This window comes from Oncorhynchus mykiss, chromosome 9, assembly GCF_013265735.2.
Source record: "Oncorhynchus mykiss isolate Arlee chromosome 9, USDA_OmykA_1.1, whole genome shotgun sequence".
Lineage (NCBI taxonomy): Eukaryota > Metazoa > Chordata > Actinopteri > Salmoniformes > Salmonidae > Oncorhynchus > Oncorhynchus mykiss.
In genome coordinates, this window is record NC_048573.1 from 15713764 (window position 1) to 15739827 (window position 26064).

A 26064-nucleotide genomic window follows, 5' to 3' on the forward strand; every position below is an offset into this window, starting at 1 on the left:
GAGAGAGTACTGGTGTAGAGAGAGAGAGTACTGGTGTAGAGAGAGAGAGAGAGTACTGGTGTAGAGAGAGAGAGTACTGGTGTAGAGAGAGAGAGAGTACTGGTGTAGAGAGAGAGAGAGAGAGAGAGAGAGTACTGGTGTAGAGAGAGAGAGAGAGAGAGAGAGTACTGGTGTAGAGAGAGAGAGAGTACTGGTGTAGAGAGAGAGAGAGAGAGAGAGAGAGAGAGAGAGAGAGAGAGAGAGAGTACTGGTGTAGAGAGAGAGAGAGTACCTGTGTAGAGAAAGAGAGAGAAAGCGGGAGAGAGAGAGAGAGAGAGAGAGAACTGGTGTAGAGAGAGAGAGAGAGAGTACTGGTGTAGAGAGAGAGAGTACTGGTGTAGAGAGAGAGAGAGTACTGGTGTAAAGAGAGAGAGAGTACTGGAGTAAAGAAAGAGAGAGTACTGGAGTAAAGAGAGAGAGAGTACTGGAGTAAAGAGAGAGAGAGTACTGGTGTAGAGAGAGAGAGAATTTTGAGAGAGATAGAGAAAGAGAGAAGAGAGAGAGCGTCTGAAATTAAGTGTGGCTACTATACTGAAACAGATATACAGATATGCATCTGTATTCCCAAACCGCTCGTCCACACAACAACATACACGTTGTCTGTGGATGTAAGGCCAGTTGGACGTACAGCCAAATTCTCTAAAACAAGTTTGGAGTCGGCTTAACATTCAATTATTTGGCAACAGCTCTGGTGGACATTCCTGCAGTCAGCAGGCCAATTGCACGCTCCCTCAAAACTTGAGACATCTGTGACATTGTGTTGTGTAACAAAACTGCATATTTAGAGTGGCCTTTTATTGTCCCCAGCACAAGGTGCACCTGTGTAATGATCATGCCGTTTAATCATCTTCTTGATATGCCACACCGGTCAGGTGGATGGATTATCTTGGCAAAGGAGAAATGCTCACTAACAGGGATGCAAGCACATTTGTGCACAACATTTGAGGGAAATAAGCTTTCTGGGATCTTTTATTTCAGCTCATGAAACATGGAACCAACACTACATGTTGCATTTATATTTTTGTTCAGTGTACTTTACTTTCCCACAGAGCAAGAAAACCTAGCCCTTCACTACAGGTCCTCTGACCTCTGCTGAGTCTGCTCCAGCATGCCTTCCGCAAAGCTAAAGGGACAGTTTCCCGGACACAGTTTAGGCTCATTGCTAGACTTTGTCAATTGAGCATGCTTTTTATGTCACGAAAAGTCTTGTTCTGTGTGAGGGAAAACTGTCCCAAAAAGTGTAAATAGTTATTATGTACAGTGGGGCAAAAAAGTATTTAGTCAGCCACCAATTGTGCAAGTTCTCCCACTTAAAAAGATGAGAGAGGCCTGTAATTTTCATCATAGGTACACTTCAAACATGACAGACAAAATGAGAAAAAAAGAAAATAATATTTTTTTTAAAAACAGGAAAATCACATTGTAGGATTTTTAATGAATTTATTTGCATATTATGGTGGAAAATAAGTATTTGGTCAATAACAAAAGTTTATCTCAATACTTTGTTATATACCCTTTGTTTGCAATGACAGCGGTCAAACGTTTTCTGTAAGTCTTCACAAGGTTTTCACACACTGTTGCTGGTATTTTGGCCCATTCCTCCATGCAGATCTCCTCTAGAGCAGTGACGTTTTGGGACTGTTGCTGGGCAACACGGACTTTCAACTCCCGCCAAAGATTTTCTATGGGGTTGAGATCTGGAGACTGGCTAGGCCACTCCAGGACCTTGAAATGCTTCTTACGAAGCCACCCCTTCGTTGTGTTTGGGATCATTGTCATGCTGAAAGACCCAGCCACGTTTCATCTTCAATGCCCTTGCTGATGGAAGGAGGTTTTCACTCAAAATCTCACGATACATGGCCCCATTCATTCTTTCCTTTACACGGATCAGTCGTCCTGGTCCCTTTGCAGAAAAACAGCCCCAAAGCATGATGTTTCCACCCCCATGCTTCACAGTAGGTATGGTGTTCTTTGGATGCAACTCAGCATTCTTTGTCCTCCAAACACGACGAGTTGAGTTTTTACCAAAAAGTTATATTTTGATTTCATCTGACCATATGACATTATCCCAATCTTCTTCTGGATCATCCAAATGCTCTCTAGCAAACTTCAGACGGGCCTGGACATGTACTGGCTTAAGCAGGGGGACACGTCTGGCACTGCAGGATTTGAGTCCCTGGCGGCGTAGTGTGTTACTGATTGTAGGCTTTGTTACTCTGGTCCCAGCTCTCCAGGTCATTCACTAGGTCCCCCCGTGTGGTTCTGGGATTTTTGCTCACCGTTCTTGTGATCATTTTGACCCCACGGGGTGAGATCTTGCGTGGAGCCCCAGATCAATGGAGATCAGTGGTCTTGTATGTCTTCCATTTCCTAATAATTGCTCCCACAGTTGATTTCTTCAAACCAAGCTGCTTACCTATTGCAGATTCAGTCTTCCCAGCCTGGTGCAGGTCTACAATTTTGTTTCTGGTGTCCTTTGACAGCTCTTTGGTCTTGGCCATAGTGGAGTTTGGAGTGTGACTGTTTGAGGTTGTGGACAGGTGTCTTTTATACTGATAACAAGTTCAAACAGGTGCCATTAATACAGGTAACGAGTGGAAGACAGAGGAACCTCTTAAAGAAGAAGTTACAGGGTTGTGAGAGCCATACATCTTGCTTGTTTGTAGGTGACCAAATACTTATTTTCCACCATAATTTGCAAATAAATTCATTAAAAATCCTACAATGTGATTTTCTGGATTTTTTTTCTCATTTTGTCTGTCATAGTTGAAGTGTACCTATGATGAAAAGTACAGGCCTCTCTCATCTTTTTAAGTGGGAAAACTTGCACATTGGTGGCTGACAAAATACTTTTTTGCCCCACTGTATCTATGAGGTGTGAGTCCCCCTCCCCCTACAATGTAAAACACATTGAGCACTTGGAAAAGCGTCATATAATCCAATTAATATATTGTATTGAAGTCAGTGAAATTAACGTTAATCACTTCAATCCTTGTGCAATTATTGACATGTATTTATCCCATTACTAATGTAATGGTTTTGTATCATCAGGGGAGATATTATCAAAAGGAACTAAATTTATTCTTCACACCTTTCCCCTGTTTCTATTTTTCCACTGTGTATGTGTGTGTTTGTGTGTTTGTGTGTGTGTGTGTGCCTGTACATTTTGGATGTTGTTATAAAGAGGCAAAGGCCCTGGATCTGAAAGCCTACCAGAGTGGTAGTTCTGTTCTCTAAAGCTTCTGCTTTGTGTCAGAAAACACAGTGTGCCAACAAACTTTTTAAGTGCTAAGGAATTTCCTACATGGGTATTTTTTATTTATTACATTTAATGACTCAACGCAGTCAAGTACTCATTTATTGAGTGTATAAAAATGAACTGCATCCATGAGGTGCTTTTCACTGGGTCTGAAGAAAGCACTTAGCTAACATTGAACTACAGTTAGACGCACAATACGTTTTAAATTTCATTTCGGGTTTTGTTTCTTGGTCGAATGTGTTCGTACCAAGCAGTGCACTATATAGGGAATAGGGTGCATTTCTGAGACCTACTGAACTGACCTCTTCCAGGGGGGAGTCTGAGTCCAGTTTGAGTGACAGGTACATGACGATGTGAGGGATGTGTCCTATAGACATCTGGAGCTCCACCGTGTCCTCGCCCCACAGCAGACGCACCAGCTGGCTGACCGGGGGAGAGGGCCTGAGCCTGGGGGCAGAGGACACGTCCACACCCCCCTCCCCTGGTCCTCTTGCACTGGCTGTCACCAGGGTCAGTTTCACCTGGGCGGGAGGGGGAGAAGAAGAAGAAAGAAAGAAAGAAAGAAAGAAAGAAAGAGAGAGAGTGGGGGGAATAGGCAAAGAAAGAAAGAGGCAGAAAGAAAGAAAGAGAGAGAAGGGAGAGAGAGACAAAGCAAGTTAGCTATCCAAAGAGATCATCATCATATTTCCACCACATTCTACATAGTTTTTCCTTTCTGAACACTTTAAAAAAGACCCGTTGTGGGTTTGGCTACAGAACATAAGCCAGCAGTGAGTTTGTACGAGTCTGAAGAATCACTGTTGGCAAGAATCAGCATGGGAACTACACTGTGATCATAATATGGTCATAAACAGCATTTTATCCCGTCCATTAGGGCTGCAGCTTAACTCATGCGCTCCCCATTTCATGGTTTGGCCTGGCGCTACAGGAAAGGGTTCAGTTAAATCCCGTATACAGAGCCATCAGTGATGTGATTTACTTAGGAAAAGAGGAAGGAGCGTAAACAGAATAATGTTGATTGTCAGAGAGAGATTATATTCCTCCTGACCACTGAAAGTGAAGCGACATGGTGTGTGTGTGAATCAGAAACAGATCCCACCACAAGGCAGGCCCCAGAACAGTGACAGAAGAACATAGAGCTGCACAACCCTCTGTAATTCTCAGAGCTCATTCCACACTGTACAACACACACACACACTTTACAAACCAACCCAGGCAGACAGGCACACAAATGGAAACACATACAGAAACAGTATGGTGGAGATTCATGCTTGACAAATTTATAGATGAATATTATTGTCTGTCATTCTCACATTTCAACACAGACCCTAAATACTATGGCCTACATACACGCAGCCTCAAACTCAAACACACTGTACAAATGCCGAAAAGAATTGTGTAGACACACACACACACACACACACTAGATGCACATACGCACCGGGCTGGCTCTGGGAAGTAACCTGTCACCACTTGAGAGGTCTGCTAAGGATTTCTGGTTGACTTTAATCAAGACAAATCAGGACCAGAGACCAGATGTGTGTGTGTGTGTGTGTGTGTGTGTGGATGCGTCTTCAACACTGACAATGGTCTGATTCTCTCTCCAAGAACTGTTCACTGCCCTAATGGATTACAAATGAATGGACTGGTGTCAGAAAAATGGTAGAAAGTCCATGCTTACACCAATCCAACGTTGTTGATTTGCGTAGTTTTTCATTTTGTTAGGATCCCCCTTAGCCGACGCCAATGGCAACAGCTGGTCTTACTGGGGTCCCACATAACGGGAAAATACATTACAGACAAAATACTTTACAATTTACATACATTTAAAAACATGAAGATGTAGTGTGTGTGCATCTAGCAGTTACACGTACATGTCAGTACGTACACACAAAAAGTAGGCCACATTGGGGGGAAAGAGGTGTTCCTTTATTTGTTTTTTGAAACCAGGTTTGCTGTTCGCTTGCACTATATGAGATGGAAGGGAGTTCTATGCAATCATGGCTCGGTATAATACTGTACGTTTCCTTGAATTTGCTTTAGACCTGGGGACTGTGAAACGACCCCTGGTGGCATGTCTGGTGGGGTAAGTGTGTGTGTGTCCTTGCTGTGTGTAAGTTGACTACGCAAACAATTTGGAATTTCGAACACGATTGTTTCTTACAAAAACAAGAAGCGATGTGGTCTGTCTTTCCTCGACTCTTAGCATGCATAGTATAGTATAGCATAGTAGGTCACCCCTGTGTCTCAGCTGGTACAGGCAACTCTGGGTCTTCCTTTCCTGAGGCGGTCCTCATGAGAGCCAGTTTCATCATAGAGCTTGATGGTTTTTGCCACTGCACTTGAAGAATCTTTCAAAGTTCTTGAAATTTTCCAAACTGAATGACCATGTCTTCAAGTACTGATGGTCTGTTGTTTCTCTTTGCTTATGTGAGCGGTTCTTGCCATAATATGGACTTAGTCTTTTACCAAATAGGGATATCTTCTGTATACCACCCCTACCTTGTCACAACACAACTGATTGGCTCAAACGCATTAAGATGTAAAGAAATTCCAAAAATGAACTTAACAATACACACCTGTTAAATGAAATGCATTCCAGGTGACTACCTTGTGAGGCTAGTTGAGAGAATGCCAAGAGTGTGCAAAGCTGTCATCAAGGCAAAGGGTGGCTACTTTGAAGAATCTCAAATATAAAATAATGTAAAAAAAAAACTTTTTTGTTACTAGATGATTCCATATGTGTTATTTCATAGTTTTAATGTCTTCGCTATTATTCTACAAAGTAGAAAATAGTCAAAATAAATAAAAACCCTTGAATAAGTAGCTGTGTCCAAATTTTTGACTGGTACTTTATTTAAATAAGGTATTTCTGTTTTTTATTTTTAACCCATTTGCAAAAATGTCAAAGTCAAGGGGTCTGAATACTTTCCGATAGTATTGAACTTCATTCAATTTATCGAATCAGTTATCGTTTTCTTGCTCAAACCGTGAACAACACCTGTCAAACTCAAACATTTCTCTCAAAACACAGGGATGTCTATTTTTTTTATGTAACCTTTATTTAACTAGGGAAGTCAGTTAAGAACAAGGGCTAGGCCCTTTTTTTTTTCTCAATTTCCGCCTGTCTGACGTGCCCAAAGTAAACTGCATGTTGCTCAGGCCCTAAAGCCAGGATATGCATATAATTGGTACCATTGGAAAGAAAACACTTTGAAGTTTGTAGAAATGTTAAAATAATGTAGGAGACTATAACACAATAGATATGGTAGAAAGAAAAACCAACCAGAATTGTTCTTTTGAGAGTCCATGCTCTTACAATGGAAAGTATAGGGGCATACTGAATTCTAGCCCCCAGGATGCAATTCCTATGGCTTCCACATGCTGTCGGCAGTCTATGTTCAACGTTTCAGGCTTGTAACTTCCAAAACAAATAAGAAATATGAGTTTTAGAACAGGGACACAGTCTTGGAAATTTGTGTTTGGGCGAGCGATGAAGACACACCTGCTAAAATCGGTTTCCTATTCAACATACTTCTTTCCGTAAGAAATATTGTAGTTTGATTACATTTTAGGGTATCTGAGGAGTTAATAGAAATGTAGTTTGACTTGTTGAAACAAAGTGGTAGGTTTTCGGATTCCTTTCTCTCCATGTTGAACGAATGGATTACTCAAATCGATGGCGCCAACTAAAACAGACTTTTTGGGATATAAGGAAGGATTTTATCTAACAAAACAACACTACATGTTATAGCTGGGACCATTTGGATGACAAACTAGAGGAAGATTTTCAAAAAGTAAGTGAATATTTAATTGCCATTTGTGAATTTATGAAACCCGTGTTGGTGGAAAAATATTTTAATATGGGGCGCCGTCCTCGAAATAATCGCATGGCATGCTTAACACTGTAATGGCTACTGTAAATCGGACAGTGCAGTTAGATTAACAAGAATTTAAGCTTTCAACCGATATAAGACACTTGCATGTACCTAAATGTTTAATATCCATAATGTTTATGATTATTTATTTGAATTGCGCGCCCTCCAGTTTCAACGGAAGTTGTCCCTCCAGCGGGACGCCAAGCCCAAACAGGATAGCAACATAGGAAAAGGTGCCAATTCTACAACGCACTGAAGATTGTTCCAGAACCGCAGACAGCGACCGTATCCAAACCTGCAGAAAGCGCATGTTTTCAAGGTCCACTTACCAACTAGGAATTCACAAAATGAGACAAACACCAAATTGAGACAGCATGCAGAAATCTGCAAAAACATCCTTGTGTACAAACGTAAATAATAATGCATGCAGAGGAAAATTAGGATGATTCCCACTAATGATCAAAATCCAGAGAAAAAGCAATTCAATTCTACAAGCATCTAAAAGGAAGCGATTCTCCAACCTTCAATAACAAAGCCATCACTTACAGAGAGATGGACCTAGAGAAGAGTCCCTTTAGCCCGGCTGGTACTGGAGCTCTGTTCATTAACACGAACAGACCCCACAAAGCCCCAGGACAGCAACACAATTAGAACCAACCAAATCATGAGAAACCAAAAAGGAAAACAAAAACAAAACTTGACACATTGGAAAGAATGAACAAAAAATGCTATTTGGCCCTAAACAGAGAGTACACAGTAGCAGAATACCTGATCACTGTGACTGACCCAAACGTTGAAAAGCTTTGACTATGTACAGACTCAGTGAGCATGGCCTTGCTATTGAAAGAGGCTGCCATAGGCAGATCCGGCTCTCAAGAGAAGACAGGCTATATGGCCACTGCCCACAAAACAAGGTGGAAACCGAACCGCAGTTTCCAACCACCTGCCAAATGTATGACTATAATAGACACACATATTTCCCTCAGATAACACACACTCACAAAGAATCACATTTTGATCAACTCCCATATCTATTAGGTGAAATCCCACAGTGTGCCACCTCAGCAGCAAGATTTATGACCTGTGCCACAAGAAACCAGTGGAGCACAAACACCATTTTAAATAAAACTACATTTATCTGTTTATTTATTCTCTTTCATACTTAAACTACAGATTCAGTCACCTTGACTTTTTCCACATTTTGTTATGATATAGCCTTATTCGAAAAATGTATTAAATAGTTTTTTCCCCCTCATCAATCTACAGTCGTGGCCAAAAGTTTTGAAAATGACACAAATATTAATTTTCAAAGTCAGCTGCCTCAGTTTGTATGATGGCAATTTGCATATACTCCAGAATGTTATAAAGCGTGATCAGATGAATTGCAATTAATTGCAAAGTCTCTCTTTGCCATGCAAATGACCTGAATCCCCCAAAAACATTTCCACTACATTTCAGCCCTGCCACAAAAGGACCAGCTGACATGTCAGTGATTCTCTCGTTAACACAGGTGTGAGTGTTGACGAGGACAAGGCTGGAGATCACTCGGTCATGCTGATTGAGTTTGAATACGAGACTGGAAGCTTCAAAAGGAGGGTGGTGCTTGGAATCATTGTTCTTCCTCTGTCCACCATGGTTACCTGCAAGGAAACACATGCCGTCATCATTGCTTTGCACAAAAAGGGCTTCACAGGCAAGGATATGGCTGCCAGTAAGATTGCACCTAAATCAACCATTTATTGGATCATCAAGAACTTCAAGGACAGCGGTTCAATTGTTGTGAAGAAGGCTTCAGGGCACCCAAGAAAGTCCAGCAAGCACCAGGACGTCTCCTAAAGTTGATTCAGCTGCGGGATCGGGGCACCACCAGTATAGAGCTTTCTCAAAAATGAGAGCGGACAGGTGTGAGTGCATCTGCACGCACAGTGAGGCGAAGACTTTTGGAAGATGGCCTGGTGTCAAGAAGGGCAGCAAAGAAGCCACTTCTCTCCAGGAAAAACATCAGGGACAGACTGATATTCTGCAAAAGGTACAGGGATTGGACTGCTGAGGACTGGGGTAAAGTCCTGGAAAAAACATTGTCCGGAGAAGACAAGGTGAGCGCTATCATCAGTCCTGTGTCATGCCAACAGTAAAGCATCCTGAGACTATTCATGTGTGGGGTTGCTTCTCAGCCAAGGGAGTGGGCTCACTCACAATTTTGCCTAAGAACACAGTATATGAATAAAGAATGGTACCAACACATCCCTGAGAGCAACTTCTCCCAACCATCCAGGAACAGTTTGGTGACGAACAATGCCTTTTCCAGCATGATGGAGCACCTTGCCATACGGCAAAAGTTATAACTAAGTAGCTCGGGGAACAAAACATCAATATTTTGGGTCCATGGCCAGGAAACTCCCCAGACCTTAATCCCATTGAGAACTTGTGGTCAATCCTCAAGAGGTGGGTGGACAAACAAAAACCCACAAATTCTGACAAGCTCCAAGCATTGATTATGCAAAAATGGGCTGCCATCATGTGGCCCAGAAGATAAATGCCAGGGCGGTTTGCAGAGGTCTTGAAAAAGAAGGGTCAACACTGCAAATATTGACTCTTTGCATCAACTTCATGTAATTGTCAATAAAAGCCTTTGACACTTATGAAATGCTTGTAATTATACTTCAGTATTTCATAGTAACATCTGACAAAAATATATAAAGACACTGAAGCAGCAAACTTTGTGAAAATGTATATTTGTGTCATTCTCAAAACTTTTGGCCATGACTGTACACACAATACCCCATAATGACAAAGCAAAAACAGGTTTTACATTTTTTTGCTAATATATTTAAAATAATACCTAAAAATCTAATTCACATAAGTATTCAGACCCTTTACTCAGTACTTTGTTGAAGCACCTTTGGCAGTGATTACAGCATTTAGTCTTCTTGGGTATGATGCTACAAGCTTGTCACATCTGTATTTGGGGAGTTTCTCCCATTCTTCTCTACAGATCCTCTCAAGCTTTGTCAGGTTGGCTGGGAAACATTGCTGCACAGCTATTTCCAGGTCTCTCCAGAGATGTTCGATCGGGTTCAAGTCCGGGCTCTGGCTGGGCCACTGAAGGACATTCAGAGACTAGTCCCGAAGCCACTCCTGCATGATCTTGGCTGTGTGCTTAGCGTTATTGTCCTGTAGAAAGGTGAACCTTTGCCTCAGTCTGAGGTCCCGAGCACTCTGGAGCAGGTTTTCATCAAGGATCTCTCTGTACTTTGCTTCATTCATCTTTGCCTCGATCCTGACTAGTCCCCCAGTCCCTGCCCCTGAAAAACACCCCCACAGCATGATGCTGCCAACATCATGCTTCACCGTAGGGATGGTGCCAGGTTTCCTAAAAGATGTAACGCTTGGCATTCAGGACAAAGAGTTTAATCTTGAGTTTCATAAGACCAGAGAATCTTGTTTCTCATGGTCTGAGAGTCTTTAGGTGCCTTTTGGCAAACTCCAAGCAGGCTGTCATGTGCCTTTTACAGAGGAGTGGCTTCCGTCACTAACATAAAGGCCTGACTGGTGGAGTGCTGCAGAGATGGTTGTCCTTCTGGAAGGTTATCCCATCTCCACAGAGGAACTCTAGAGCTCTGTTAGAGTGACCATCGGATTCTTGGTCACCTCCCTGACCAAGGCTCTTCTCCCGCTCAGTTTGGCCGGGCGGCCAGCTCCAGGAAGAGACTTGGTGGTTCCAAACTTCTTCCAATTAAGAATTATGAAGGCCACTGTGTTCTTGAGGACCTTCAACAAAGCAGCTTTTTTTTGAGCACCCTTCCCCAGATCTGGATGATCAATGGAAACAGGATGTTCCTGAGCTCAAATTTGAGTCTTATAGCAAGGGGTCTGAATACTTATGTAAATAAGGAATCTGTTTTTTAGTTTTAATACATTTGCAACAAATTCTAAAAACCTGTTTTCACTTTGCCATTATGGGGTATCGTGTGTAGATTGATGAGGATTTTTTTTTGTTATTCAATTTTAGAATAATGTAACAAATTGTGGCAAAAGTAATGGTGTCTGAATACTTTCCGAAGGCACTGTATTTGCACATTGTCACAACACTGTACGTAGCCAATAATAACACTGTACATAACAATAACATTTGAAATGTCTCTATTCTTTTGAAACTTTTGTGAGTAATGTTTACTATTCATTTCTGATTGTATATTTCCCTTGTTTATTTCCCTTTTGTTTATTGTCTATTTCACTTGCTGTGGCAATGTAAACATATGTTTCATATGCCAATAAAGCCCTTTGAATGTAATTGAGTTGATAGAGAGAGAGAGTATAGTATCATCAGTAATACTTTACTATGGAGGGTAGGCAGAGGTCCAAACCTTTATACAAACTGCTGCTACGCCCATGTAATAGCTACTGTCTACCATGCTCTACCTGGGAGGGCGGACGTTCCCACACGCAAAAGGGCCAACATACATACAGCTGGCCAGCCGCGCGTGTAGCCACACTCACAGAAAAACACACATACGCACACAGAGAGAACCACCACCAAAGTTTACGTTTCCTCGGAGTATGCCAGTTCTACAGTAGCTCCGTCCTAAGCCACGACGGACCGACGAGAGGCCTTGTTGTTTTTTCTCCTCTCTTCTCTTCTCCTCTCATCTATTCTCTTCTTCTCCTCTCTTCTCTACAGTGTAATTTGCTATCTGGCCGAGTCTTCTAATCAGCTGTTCTCTCAGTAACCACAGCGTAATGGTTGTTTTCCTGTGGTTATCCCAAACAACTACCTCTACCTCTGTCTCTGTCTCCCTCTCTCGTTGCAAACGCCATCACTCCCCAGACACACTGTCATTTACAAAATCCTTCTTCTTGAGGCCCTGTTTTGACCGTGTGAGGAGACGAATGAGCAAAAAGCTTGAGCAGTTTCCTGAATGGCGATCAAAGCACCATATCTCAGAATTTGATAGTTTTCCTCATGTAAAAAGGTGGAGATTGTTACCTACTATAGAGGTTTTGACAGCCGATCGAAGCCTAATGGAATGGGAGAAGATGTGGAGTGGTGAGCGCCATTCCACTCAACCATTCCTCCTACAATGGATTTACAGACACTTAAAGACATCTTTGATCAAGGGAGCAAATTAAATACGGACAAACATACAATTCCTAAAACAGTCACACACAGAGATTATAGATACAGTGCCTTCAGCAAGTATTCACACCCCTAGACTTTTTCCACATTTTGTTGTGTTACAAGGTGGGATTAAAATTGATTTAATTGTCCTTTTTTTGTCAACAATAAACACAAAATACTCTGTAATGACAAAGTGGAAGATCATTTTCTTAAATGTTATAATTTATAAAAAATAAAACACAAACATAGCTTGATTAGATAAGTATTCAACCACCTGAGTCAATACATACTATCATCACCTTTCGCAGTATTTATAGCTGAGTCTTTCTGGGAAAGTCTTTGCAGACCTGGATTGTACAATATTTTCACATAATTTTTTTTATGTATTCTTCAAGCTCTGTCAAGTTGGTTGTTGATCATTAATAGACAGCCATTTTCAAGTCTTGCCATAGATTTTCAAGCTGATTTAAGTCAAAACTGTAACTAGGCTACTCAGGTACATTCAATGTCGTCTTGGTAAGCAACTCTAGTGTATATTTGGCCTTGTGTTTCAGGTTAATGTCCTGCTGAAAGGTGAATTTGTCTCCCAGTGTCTGTTGAAAAGCAGACTGAACCTGGTTTCCCTCTGAGATTTTGCCTGTGCTTAGCTGTATTCCATTTCTTTTCATCCCCAAAAAACTTGCTAGTCCTTGCCGATGACAAGCATACCCATAACTTGATGCAGCCACCGCCATGCTTGAAAATATGAATAGTGGTACTCAGTGTTGTTGGATTTGCCCCAAACATAACACTTTGTATTCAGGACATAAAGTGAATTTCTTTGCCACATTTTTTGCAGGTTTACTTTAGTGCCTTATTGCAAACAGGATTCATGTTTTGGAACATTTTCTATTCTGTACATGCGTCCTTCTTTTCACTCTGTCATTTAAGTTAATATTGTGGACTGACTACAATGTTGTTGATCCATCCTCTGTATTCTCCTATCACAGCCATTAAACTCTAACTGTTTTAACTTAAGGGGGCAGCATTTTCACTTTTGGATAAATAGCGTGCCCAATTTCAACTTCCTGCTACTCATGCCAAGAATATAAGATATGCATATTATTAGTAGATTTGGATAAAAAACACTGAAGTTTCTAAAAACTGTTTGAATCATGTCTGTGAGTATAACAGAACTTATGTAGCAGGCAAAACCCTGAGGACTAACCGTTCAGAAGTTTAAACATTTTTTTTTTTAGGTCTCTGTCTGTTCACTGGGTTCTCATTGGGAAACGATATTTCTTAGGAACTTGTTTTCAGTTCCTACCGCTTCCACTGGATGTCACCAGTCTTTGGAATTTGGTTGAGGTTATTCATTTGTGCAATGAAGAAGTACGGCCATCTAAGAACTGCGTAACACTGTTGAGAGTTGCGCAAGACTTGAAAAGTAGCTTGGTTTGTTGTCTTCCTGTATTGAACACAGATAGACCCGTCTTCAATTTGATCGATTATTAACGTTTTAAAATACCTAAAGTTGTATTACAAAAGTAGTTTGAAATGTTTTGGCAAAGTTTACAACCAACTTTTGAAATAATTTGTAGTGACTTTGCGCAATTTGGAAGCTGTTTTTTTCTGGATCAAACGCGCCAAATAAATTGACATTTTGTATATATGGAAGGAATTAATCGAAGAAAAGGACCAATTATGATGTTTATGGGACATATTGGAGTGCCAACAAAAGAAGCTCGTCAAAGGTAAGGCATGTTATATATTTTATTTCTGCGTTTTGTGTAGCGCCTGCAGGGTTGAAATATGCTACCCTCTTTGTTTACTGTTGTGCACGAGTGTAGCTCGAGTGTAGCTATGAGTGTAGCTTTAATTTTGTATCTTACATGTATGATTTAATGAAAGTTAGATTTTTATATCAATTTATTTGAATTTGCCGCGCTGCATTTTCTCTGGCTTTTGGCCAAGTGGGACGCAAGTGTCCCCTATACCATAAGAAGTTAGTCACCATTGGCCTCATGGTCAAATCCCTGAACGGTTTCCTTCCACTCCGGCTACTGAGTTAGGAAGGACGCCTGTATCTTTGTAGTGACTGGGTGTATTGAGACATCATCTTAAAAGTGGAATTAATAACTTAACCATGCTCAAAGGGATATTCAATGTCTGCTTTTTTTTGTCATTCAAAAATCATGTTAAACAAGATTATTGCACACAGAATGAGTCCATGCAACTTATTATGTGACTTGTTAAGCACATTTTTACTCCTGAACTTGAACTTGAACTTATTTAGGCTTGCCATAACAAAAGGGTTGAATACTTATTGACTGAATACATTTCAGCTTTAATATTTAAATAATTTGTTAACATTTCCAAAAATAGAATTCAACTTTGACATTATTGGGTATTGTGTGTAGACCAGTGACACAAAATCTTGTTTTAATATATTGTGGTATCCCAGGAGGTCTACCCCGGGGGATGGTAATAGAGGGGAGGTACGTGAGGCGACGTTGGCTCCCTCTGCTGGGAATACAGGAGCTGGGCACCCCGACACGGACAGCTTTAAGTGGAGGTAATTAGAGGAAAGTGCCAACCAGCCGTGGAGGCAAATAAAAGGAGCACGGTGGCACACCGCGACACAGAATGGGGAGAAGGACCGAGCCAAACCTAAGTGATTTTCTTTGTTATGTTTATTTTCTGTCTTAGTAAACTTGTTTTTGCGGACTAAAACCTCCCCGTCTCTGTGTCAATCTCTGCCCGCTCAACCCAACACCCCACAGTTTACAACATATGGTGGAGAATGCAGGTATCTCAGTAGCTTTGGGTGCCGTGGGGTCGAGCGTACGGAGATTACCATGGAGGAGCTGGTGGCTCAGTTCATCCTCAGCCAGCAGAAGCAACAGGCTCTCCAGGAGCAAGCCCTGGAGAAGCAGCACCAACAAAACCACAGACTGGTAGCGGAGGTAGCCCAGTTGAAGGTTGGGAGGGCTCAGGAGTCTGGCCCAAATCAGTTCCTGGTTCCGTTAAGGGAGGAAGATGACGTGGAGTCATATTTGTGCACCTTCGAGAGGACGGCACAGCGGGAAGGATGGCCCCAGCCCAAGTGGGCCAGCCTGTTGGCACCCTACCTCTCTGGGAAGGCCCAGAAGGCCTACTTTGATTTGAACACTGACCAGGCCGCAAATTATGAGGGACTCAAACGGGAGATATTGAGCCGTTATGGGTTCAATCTCGCACACCGTGCACAGCTGGTCCACGGCTGGGCCTTTGACCCCACCCTTTCCCCCTGTGCTCAGATGAGCGACCTGGTGCGCCTGACCAATGGCTGGCTACTGACTAAAGTACCGTCCCTCCAGATGCTCAACAAGCTCGTCCTGGATAAATACCTTCAGAACCTGCCATAAGAGATGACGAAGACGGTGAGCATGCAGAACCCCCAGAGCCTGGAGGAATTGCTGACCACGGTGGAAATTCACCAGAACACCCAGGACCTGCTGAGAGGCCCGAGCGGAAAGGAGACGCGGTGAGCTGGGGCACCCCCAGCTCTGGGGTAACCCGGATGGCGAGTTACGTCACCTCCTGTTGGGCGCACACCGAGACAGCCACTCCGATGGTTCCTGTACGAATCGATGGCATCGACACCAGCACTCTGCTGGACTCCGGCAGCATGGTGACCCTGGCCCACCCGCAGTGGCTCACATGAGAGGGGAAGGAGAAACCGGGGGACGAGGAGGTGACGGTGTCCTGTGTACACAGGGACATGAAGAGGTACCCAACGGTGCCAGTGAGGATAACGACCCCAAGGGGGGAGTGCCAGATGCGCGTGGGAGCTGTCCCTAACCTACCTGTGTCCATTCTCCTCGGTCGAGACTGCCCTCTCTTCCAGAACCTGTGGAGGAGGGACCTGGGGAGGCGAGCACGCGTGGTGTGAAAAAAGGAAAAAGGATGGTGGCCTGTGCAACCCAACCCCCGCCACGAGAGGTGTCCACTGGGCCCGAGTCGGACCCAGAGGACGGAGACGACCCCACTCCGGCAAGCGAGCCACCGTGCGAGGAAAATTTCAGGCTACCCTTTATGGAGGTGGAGGCCCTAGACGGACCTCCCGACACTAGAATCCTCACGAGTCAGTTTGGGACGGCCCAGTTAGAAGACCCCAATCACCAGAACGCTAGGGGCCAGGTGATTGCGGTGGATGGCGTACTGTTACCTGGGATAAGTGATTGGCGCTACCCCCACTTCGCAATCAAGCATAATTTATTGTATCAGGTAGTAAAGCATAATGGGGAGACAAGACTTCTTACTCATACCCAGCCAGTATGTTAGGACTGTGTTGCAGCTTGCCCTCACCCACCTGCTTGGGGCACACCTGGGGATGGAGAAAACCAGGGAGCGGATCCGGAACAAGTTCCACTGGTCCAGAGTCAAGCGTGCCGTGGAGGATTACTGCTGTAGTTGCCTGGAGTGCCAGATCACAGCTCCGAGGATGCATTATCGAAACCCTTTGGTTTCCTTTCCCATTATAGGAGTGCCATTCAAGCGGGTGGAAATGGATCTGGTGGGTCTGTTGTTGAAGACCATGAGGGGACACCAATACATCCTGGTCATCGTGGATTATGCCACGCGGTATCCTGAGGCAATCCCGCTACGCACGGCGGCAGCAAAAGGTATCTTCCATTTATTTAGCCGGGTGGGTATTCCGCAGGAAATCCTGACGGACCAGGACACCGCGTTCATGTCTCGGGTGATGAAAGATGTTTGCAATCTGTTACGAATAAAACAGGTGAGTACCATCCAGCCCACGACAGGCTGGTGGAACGCTTCAACAAAACCCCAAAACAGATGCCTAGAAGGTCGTCGAGAGAGAAGGGAGGAACTGGGACTAGCTGCTGCCCCACCGAATGTTTTCAGTGCGCGACCTACCCCAAGCATCCACGGGGTTCTCCCCCTTTGAGCTCCTGTATGGTCGTCGGCCCCTCGGGCTGCTGGACCTAGCCAAGGAGGTCTGGGAAGAGCAGCCGACTCCCCTTCGCAGCATAGTAGAACATGTGGAGAAGATGAGGGAGAGGATGACGGCGATTTGGCCAGTGGTGAGAGAGCACATGGCCCAGGCGCAATATGCCCAGGAGCGTGTCTACAACCGGGGGGCCCAACCACGAGAATTCCAACCAGGTGACAAAGTCTTGATGCTGATCCCTACAACAGAGAGTAAATTCCTGGCTACATGGCATGGGCCCTACGACATCGTTGAGCGGGTTGGCGACGTCAAATATAAGGTCCACCAACCGGGGCGGAGAAACACAGCTTTACTATGTGAATTTACTGAAGAAAGGGCACGCATGCTGTGCGTAACATGGACCCGGCCACAGCAGGGCCCGCCCTCGGTCGAAGTTGCAATGGGGGAAGACCTCAGCCCGACCCAACGACAAGAGCTCAGAGAGTTGGTCCAGCGGAATACGGCCGTGTTCCCCGAGGTGCCGGGGCATACGGATCTCGTGGAACATCATATCCACACCCGTACAGGAGAAAAAGTGCGTAAACGGCCATACCAGATACCGGAAACCCAGAGGGTGGCGGTCCAGCGGGAAGTGGCGACAATGCTAGAAATGGGGGTACTGGAGGAGTCACACAGTGAGTGGTCTAGCCCCATAGTGCTGGTTCCGAAACTGTCCGCTTCTGTAATGACTTCCGGAGCCTGATCAGGGTCAGTAAGTTCGATGCCTACCCCATGCCCCGTGTGGACGACCTGAACAACCGCTTGGGGATGGTGAGATATGTCAGCACCTTGGACCTGACGAAGGGGTACTGGCAGGTGCTACTGGCAGTGGGGGGCTATACCACTACCGGGTTCTGCCTTTCGGGCTCCACAGGGTACCAGCGACCTTTCAGCGACTCATGGACCGCGTCCTGCGGCCGCACAGTGAGTACGCCGCTGCTTATCTGGACGACATAATTGTGTACAGTGACAGTTGGGAGTCGCATCTTTGTAGGTTACAGGCCGTGGTGGATGCGCTAAGTGGTGCAGGTCTGACCGCGAACCCCCTCAAGTGCAAGCTGGGCTATGCCGAGGTGGAGTACCTGGGCTATCAGATCGGGAGGGGAAATGTGAAACCCCAAGAAAAAAAACGTTGCTATTAGGGGATGGCCGGTCCCCCGAACAAAGAGGCAGGTGAAGTCATTCCTGAGGTTTAGCAGGGTACTACTAATTTTGCCACAATAGCTTCTCCCCACAGACTTAAAGGCACAACTACCCCAGATGGTGCGATGAACGGAGGTCTACTCCGGGGGATGGTAATAGAGGGGAGGTACGTGAGGCGAAGTTGGCTCCCTCTGCTGGGAATACGGGAGCTGGGCACCCCGACACAGACAGCTCTAAGTGGAGGTAATTAGAGGAAAGTGCCAACCAGCCGTGGAGGCCAAATAAAAGGAGCACGGTGGCACACCGCGAGAGAGAACGGGGAGAGACCAACAGCAAGCCACAGTAGAGAAGGACCGAGCCAAACCTAAGTGATTTTCTTTGTTATGTTTATTTTCTGTCTTAGTAAAGTTGTTTTTGCGGACTAAAACCTCCCCGTCTCTGTGTCAATCTCTGCCCGCTCAACCCAACACCCCACGGTTTACCACAATATTGTAGCACAACAAAATCTGGAGAAAGTCAAAGGTTGTGAATACTTTCTGAAGGCACTGTACACTTAGCTGGGTTTGGTTCATTTATTTATTGAATAATGTGATTCTGATGTAGGGCAGTGACACAACATCTCTATTTTTAATTAAAAACTTAGACTGTGACACAAGAAAATGTGAAAAAGTCCAAGGGTGTGAATACTTTCTGAAGGCACTGTACACTTAGCTTGGTTTGGTTTATTGATTCATTGTGCAAAGCAAGATAAGTATCTGGTATTCGTACTTCAGATCACACACTTTATCTTGACATTTCAAGCACGTCTCTCATTGAGGTCAATTAATGATTTAGCTCACTTTTATCTCAGCTCTGAATCAGGCCAACTCAAGGCATTCTAGCCTTATGAATGTGTGACTTTGGTCAGAGCTACAGTATAGCATCCATTGGGCTTATGCTAACATCCTAGGCCTCACTTTTAAAGTGTGGGGCAGTGGAATGATCCTGACACACAGTCTTAGTCTGCCTTGTGTGTCTGTGTGTCTACCTTGCGTCTTAGTGTGTGTGTCTGCCTTGTGTGCACCTGCCTGCCACGAGTGTGTAGAAACCAGCTTCTAACACTTTTGAGCAGAGCAGACGTGTTGGTTCGAAAAAAGGAGTTTGTCTGTAATTGAGTTCATGTGGAGGACTTCCCTTTCTTTGGCTGCTGTTGCTGTTTCAGAGGCTACGTCCCAAATTGCACCCTAATCCCTACATAGGGCAATACTTTTGATCGGCGCCGGGTGCCATTTGGCGCACAGAGACGTACGTGTATGTTTTATGTGGTCTTTTCATGAAGAAAACCAAGAGCTGAGAAAGATACATGATCATGGAGGTCAAATCATGTGAATAGGGCTCAACAAACAACATCTAATCTGTTGGAGGTCTTTGGCATATTTTCGCATTGTGGAAGCAGCATTACAGCTAATAATACACTTACCTCAAACACAACACACAACATACTTCCCTCTAACTACTGTTCTTTTAATATGGCAGTAATGAGTGGGGTGGGTGGTCTTGGAAACACACACACCTGTGTAGGCCCAGGAATGCAGGAGAGAACCCTCTCAATGTTCTCTGTGGTAACATCCACATCGTCCACTGCCACTAGGTCATCACCTGAGGAGGAGGAAAAGGAATTCAATGCATAACAGCAGCATGTTATTAACGTAGATAGCAAAAAATAAGCGTCAATAGTGATATTTCTGCAAACACACTCTATCGAGTCTGTACTGTAGGCTAAGCAAATGAATGTACAGTTGAAGTCAGGAGTTTACATACACTTAGGTTGGAGTCATTAAAACAAATTTTTAAACCACTCCACAAATTTATTGTTAACAAACTATATTTTTGGCAAGTCGGTTAAGACATCTATTTTGTGCATGACAAGTCATTTTTCCAACAATTATTTACAGACAGATTATTTCACTTGTAATTCACTGTATCACAATTCCAGTGGGTCAGAAGTTTACATACACTAAGTTGACTGTGCCTTTAAACAGCTTGGAAAATTCCAGAAAATTATGCCATGGCTTTAGAAGCTTCTAATAGGCTAATTGACATAATTTGAGTCAATTGGAGGTGTACCTGTGGATGTATTTCAAGGCCTAACTTCAAACTCAGTGCCTCTTTGCATGATATCATGGGAAAAATAAAACAAATTGTAGACCTCCACAAGTCTGGTTCATCCTTGGGAGCAATTTCCAAATGCCTGAAGGTACCACCATCATCTGTACATACAATAAATAGTACGCAAATATAATATACACTTGTGATTTCATGAAAATTAAATATTTTTGGCGCTCTGCAATTCAGTGGATATTGACGAAAATTATCCCAAGATGCGCCAAGAAGTTTAAATTGTTTTACGCAATGCTACCAAATAATAATTGAGTGTATGTAAACTTCTGACCCACTGGGAATTTGATGAAAGAAATAAAAACTGAAATCAATCATTCTCTCTACTATTATTCTGACATTTCACATTCTTAAAACAAAGTGGTGATCCTAAATGACCAAAGACAGGGAATTTTTACTAGGAATTTGTAAAAACTGAGTTTAAATGTATTTGGCTAAGGTGTATGTAAACTTCCGACTTCAACTGTATGTATGCGTGTATCTTTTCGGCCCTGTTTTTAATGAGCTGCACTGTTTTTAATGAGCTGCAAGTCGAATTCCTAACAACTTTGGTTGGTACGGCGAAAAAGTATTGTGTCATCTGTTTTCCAAATAGTATGGTTTTAGTGGAGGAGCACAGTCTGGAGATATAGTCCACGGATATAAAAAGAGCCAAACATGCTGTTGTTTCTTTTTGTATATCAAGGAGTTTCACCTGCCCCTGTGCAGACCTCTATCCATTCTTATCTCCTTAACAAAGACTTCACCTCAATTATTTCAGGTATTTAACGAGTCTAGGCTAATTGTTTTAGCATGGAGTGGTAGGCTACATGAAAGGCATGGCTTTAAACACTAACTCATGTGGAGTTTCTTTGCATTCCTTGGTCTGCCCAAAGCAACTGTGTCGACGTCAGTCTCCACAAACATAAGAAACAGTTTGCTGTAAAACAACTTTATAAGTACTTAATATCATGTCAATAAAAAATGTCTTGCAGTCTTTCTGGGATTTCTGCCAGTGCCCATCCAAAAGTCTGGCAATGTGTATATGACAGGCACATTATGTGAGTCTGAAATGGCACCCTTATTCCCTTTAAAGAGCACTACTTTTGACCAGGGCGATTATGGTCAAAATCCATTGGCTATATAGGGAATAGGGTACCATTTCGGACATCCCCACAGTGAGGTTTTGAACACTCACCGATCAGTATCTGTGTACACTTGATGGCGGGGCTGTTGGGCACCAGGCCGTGGACGGTGATCCTCTCCCCTCTCCCCCCTGCAGGGTCTCCCTGGCCCCAGGACGAGCGATGCACCACCCCCAGCAGAGCCTCCAGTAGACCCCCTCTCTCCGGGGGAGGAGGTGAGCAGCTGCCCAGCCGTTTGGGGTTCAGGTAGACACACACCTCTTTCAGATGCTGCTGCTGGACCACCAGCCCCGCCCTCTGCCCCGCCTGGTTTTTCAAGATGGACGTTGGAAGCGATGACGAGTCTTTGGCTCCTCCGTCGGGCCCACTCCGCTGGGATGGCCGCCTCTTCCTCCGTAGGATCCTGGCAAGTCTTTTCAGCTTGGGCTCTCCTTTGGTTGGAGTGCCATCAGAACGCTTCCTGCACTCCTCGCTGATGATCTCCGCCTCCTTCTCACTGAAGTGCACGTGATTGGTGGGGAGGCCATTATTGGCGGCGGCCTGAGCTAATGCCGCCTCCTCCTCGCCCTCGCTCAGCTCCAGGTAGAAGAGCTCGCCGTTCTTCTGGACGTCGTCCAGCCATTCTGGCTCTAGGTCGCTGGGAATGAACAGACAAAAAGCATAGACTGAGTGAAACTGTTTCAGAGCAGAGTCAAAAGTGATGGTTTGCCTGCCCAGTGAACCCATCTGATAGGGACTGTCAGGTTAAGAACTACAGTGTAGAGGCGTAAGGCTTACTTGAGGATTAAAAGTGCATTTATTCTAATCAATTTAGAGCACATTGGCTTTCATCATAATATGTCAGATTAGCCCTTGTCGACTTCAATCCCCATCTAAACAGGAGTCTTGTATGATGCTATTCAAATGAGTTAGTAACACAATTACACTACAGTGTAACAAGTGAAACTCTGTCAAACAGCCAGAAAGTCTGATAGCCCATCTTGTATTGTGTTCTGAGTCAGTGTAGAACTCCAGTCAAGGAGAGAGCGATGACTGAAAGGCACATTTGCAAGAGGACAACCACCATGTAGGCTACAGGTGTAAAGTTGTATGACATACATTGTTGTTTTAATTTAATAATACTTCAAAACAACTACATTTACAAGACGTTTTATTATCCCCTAATCTTCTCTCTCACTCATTCCCAGGGGAGTGCATTTCTGTTCTAATTTATTGTGTGGCATTTAGGGGAGAAAGAAAACAACATGCCTGGAGAAAGACTAGAAATTGCATTTTTTTGAGACAGGCAGAGACAAGAAAAAGGGAAACCCACATCACCGCCCGAGAGAGAAAATGCCCTAACTCGGCAAAAAGAAAACCTAAAAAATTCAGCCAGGCATTTTTTTCTGTCGGTCGGTCTCCCTCTAAATGAAGCTGTGCTGCCTCTGTGGTAGACTCTTGGAAAACACATCCATAAATTCACTAAGGATGGTAAATAGCATATAATTATTTATGAAGGTTAAGTTTCCAAATTGGAATACATTTTGAGTTCTATCAAACTTTGATAGAAAAAGAGGAGGAGAGTAGTATACTAGGCCCAGAATAGTGCAACTACACTTATGGTTCCTTTTACTTTTGCCATCTCTTCTGTTTCAATACCACGTCTCCGTCCCCAATGGCACCCTATTCACTACATAGTGCACTCCATTTAATCAGGGCACATGGGATTCTAGGGAAAAGGGTGCCATTTGGACGCATTCCATGGCTTACAGTTGAGTTCTACATTAATTGAGTACAGATGACGACCTTCTTTGAAAGGTGACATGGCCAGATAACTATCTCTGCTATCCTATCTGTTCATACCAGTGCTGCAGTGCAGATAGAGCTCTGGTCCCTTATCCTCAAAACATCTCAGAGTAGGAGTACTAATCTAGGATCAGGTCCCAACCAGTCCATATAGTGTCATTCATGATGATCTAAAAGGCTAAACTGATCCTACATCAGTACTCATACTCTGAGAGGCTCTTTGGATACGGTGAACATAACATTTAAACATAGTTGCCATGGCGCCCTAAAAGCAGCCTAAGCACAGAGCTCCTGTAAATGTGTAGCTACATATTTAGCTATATTTTAGGTGTTTTTAATTATAGAATTTGAATCAGCTCTTTTGTTTTGATAACATAAGAGTTTTTATTGTATATATACAGTCTCTGCTGTTTTTGAGCCACGGATTTCCATATTGACTGACAGGTTAACACGTTTTGGCTAGGCTAGATTTTTGTTTGAAAGAGTCGCTTGAAGCCTAAGAAAGAGGACTACAGCAGTGCTAAGGCAGAGGGCACGTAGTGAAGACGACTGGCTACTATTCTGAACTGTGAGTGGCGATCTTTCTGGCGCCCAGACCTGATGAAGCATCAGCCAAGTGTCTGCTACACAGAGTGGAAGAGAAGTCCAGTAGCTACAAGATCATCAGCAGACTCCATCACCATCATCAACCATGCAGCTTTCAAAGACTTGGCCTCTATTGATTGATCTGTCATGATATATTGCTTGTTTGTTTTTTGCTCTTGAAGCACTTTGAGATTCTATGAAAAGCGCTATAGAAATGTAATAAATTATACACTTTTAAATTAATCTCATAGAATCCATATACTACACAGACTTTGTTAGGTGAACATAGCATTGGCCTACCTTGCCTTTATTATAAGAATGCATGCCATGAGCTTAATGATGTTGATACTGCAAAGCCATGCATCGATCACCATCCACACATTGGTGAAGAATAATAGTAGCCAGTAAGCCACCTCTAGACCACTTTACAGTCAGTGTGCATCCTGCTTCACCTGCCAAGTCGCTTCCAGTGAGCTGCCTCGGTTGTCAAGTTATAAAGTTGAGGTGGCAACTGATGAAGATGACTAGACAGCTGAGGTTGCAAACAAGGACTGCACCCCCCCCCCCCCTTCTCCTTTTCCGTGCCAACGTGAGTAAAACATTTAAACGTGTTAACCCTCGCAAGGGCCCAGACGGCATCCCTAGCCACATCCTAAGAGCATGCGCAGACCAGCTGGTTGGTGTATTTACCGACATATTCAATCGCTCCCTATCCCAGTCTGCAGTCCCCACATGCTTCAAGATGGCCACCATTGTTCCTGTTCTTGAGATAGCAATGATTACGGAACTAAATGACTACTGCCCCGTAGCACTCACTTCTGTCATCATGAAGTGCTTTGAGAGACTAGTCAAGGATCCTATCACCTCCACCTTACCGGCTACCCTAGACCCACTTCAGTTTGCATACCGCCCCAACAGGTCCACAGACAATGCAATCGCCATCACACTGCACCCTACCCTGTCCCATCTGGACAAGAGCAATACCTATGTAAGAATGCTGTTCTTTGACTATAGGTCAGCATTCAACACCACAGTACCCTCCAAGCTCATCATCAAGCTGGGGGTCCTGGGTTTCAACCCCGCCCTGTGCAATTGGGTCCTGGACTTTCTGATGTGCCGCCCCCAGGTGGTGAAGGTAGGAAACAACATCTCCACTTTGCTGACCCTCAACACTGGGGCCCCACAAGGGTGCGTGCTCAGCCCCCTCCTGTACGCCCTGTTCACCCATGACTGCGTGGCCATGCACGCCTCCAACTCAATCATTAAGTTTGCAGACAACGCAACAGTAGTGTGGTGTCAGGAAAACAACATCTCACTCAATCTCAACAAAACATTCACCCCTTTAGATGTGTGTATTAGGTAGTTGTTGGGGAATTGTTTGATTACTTGTAAGATATTACTGCACTGTAGGAACTAGAAGCACAAGCATTTCGCTACACTTGCATTAACATCTGCTAACCATGCGTATGTGACCAATCAAATGTGATGATTTGTATTTTGCAAACAGTCAGGCAGCCCTTCAATACCATAGCCCTCTCAAAAATAGGGGTTATTTTTGGAAGCAACAAGCAATAATGTACAGGGTTATCTTACTCGGAGTAGTCGGACTGACTGTAACTTGATGATGTTGATTCACTATCATTCCCGTTGTCATGCAGTTCCTCCCTGTCGTCGCCCTCCCGTCTCGGGTGCTTACACGCTGCTGCATGGGGCTCGAGCGTCCCGCTATAATCTTTAGTAGTCATAATTCCATTCGTTAAATGTGTTCGACAAGATGATACCGGTCATAACTCTAAACTTAAAGCTAATACGTTTGAGCTACTTTCTACTTTGTGAGCATCGGCAGTCTATCGCCATGTTGTCTGCATACGGGCTCTTCAACTATGCCACGTGACGCAAATTGTCTCAGTGTGGTTGGCTGATGTTCACGTTTCCCTGACAACATGGAAGCTTTCCGTCAGCAGGGTAGAAAACAGACATTACGCGTGCAATAAAAAGAG

General features: G+C 44.0%; 1 protein-coding gene across 4 annotated transcripts in view; it reads right to left on the reverse strand.

The window, feature by feature from the left end:
• intu (inturned planar cell polarity protein) overlaps positions 1-26064 on the reverse strand; it is a 43032-nt gene that overhangs the window by 15942 nt on the left and 1026 nt on the right. For 2 of the 4 annotated variants that reach the window (XM_021614888.2, XM_021614887.2), the window contains exons 2-4: positions 21748-22331; positions 19966-20051; positions 3601-3819 (exon numbers count right to left, since the gene is read on the reverse strand). In XM_021614888.2, coding sequence (XP_021470563.2) covers positions 3601-3819; positions 19966-20051; positions 21748-22331 — 889 coding nt within the window. Of the gene's footprint in view, positions 1-3600; positions 3820-19965; positions 20052-21747; positions 22332-25657; positions 26018-26064 lie in introns of those variants that run through there. The other 2 variants (XM_021614884.2, XM_021614885.2) reach the window with 2 other exon arrangements.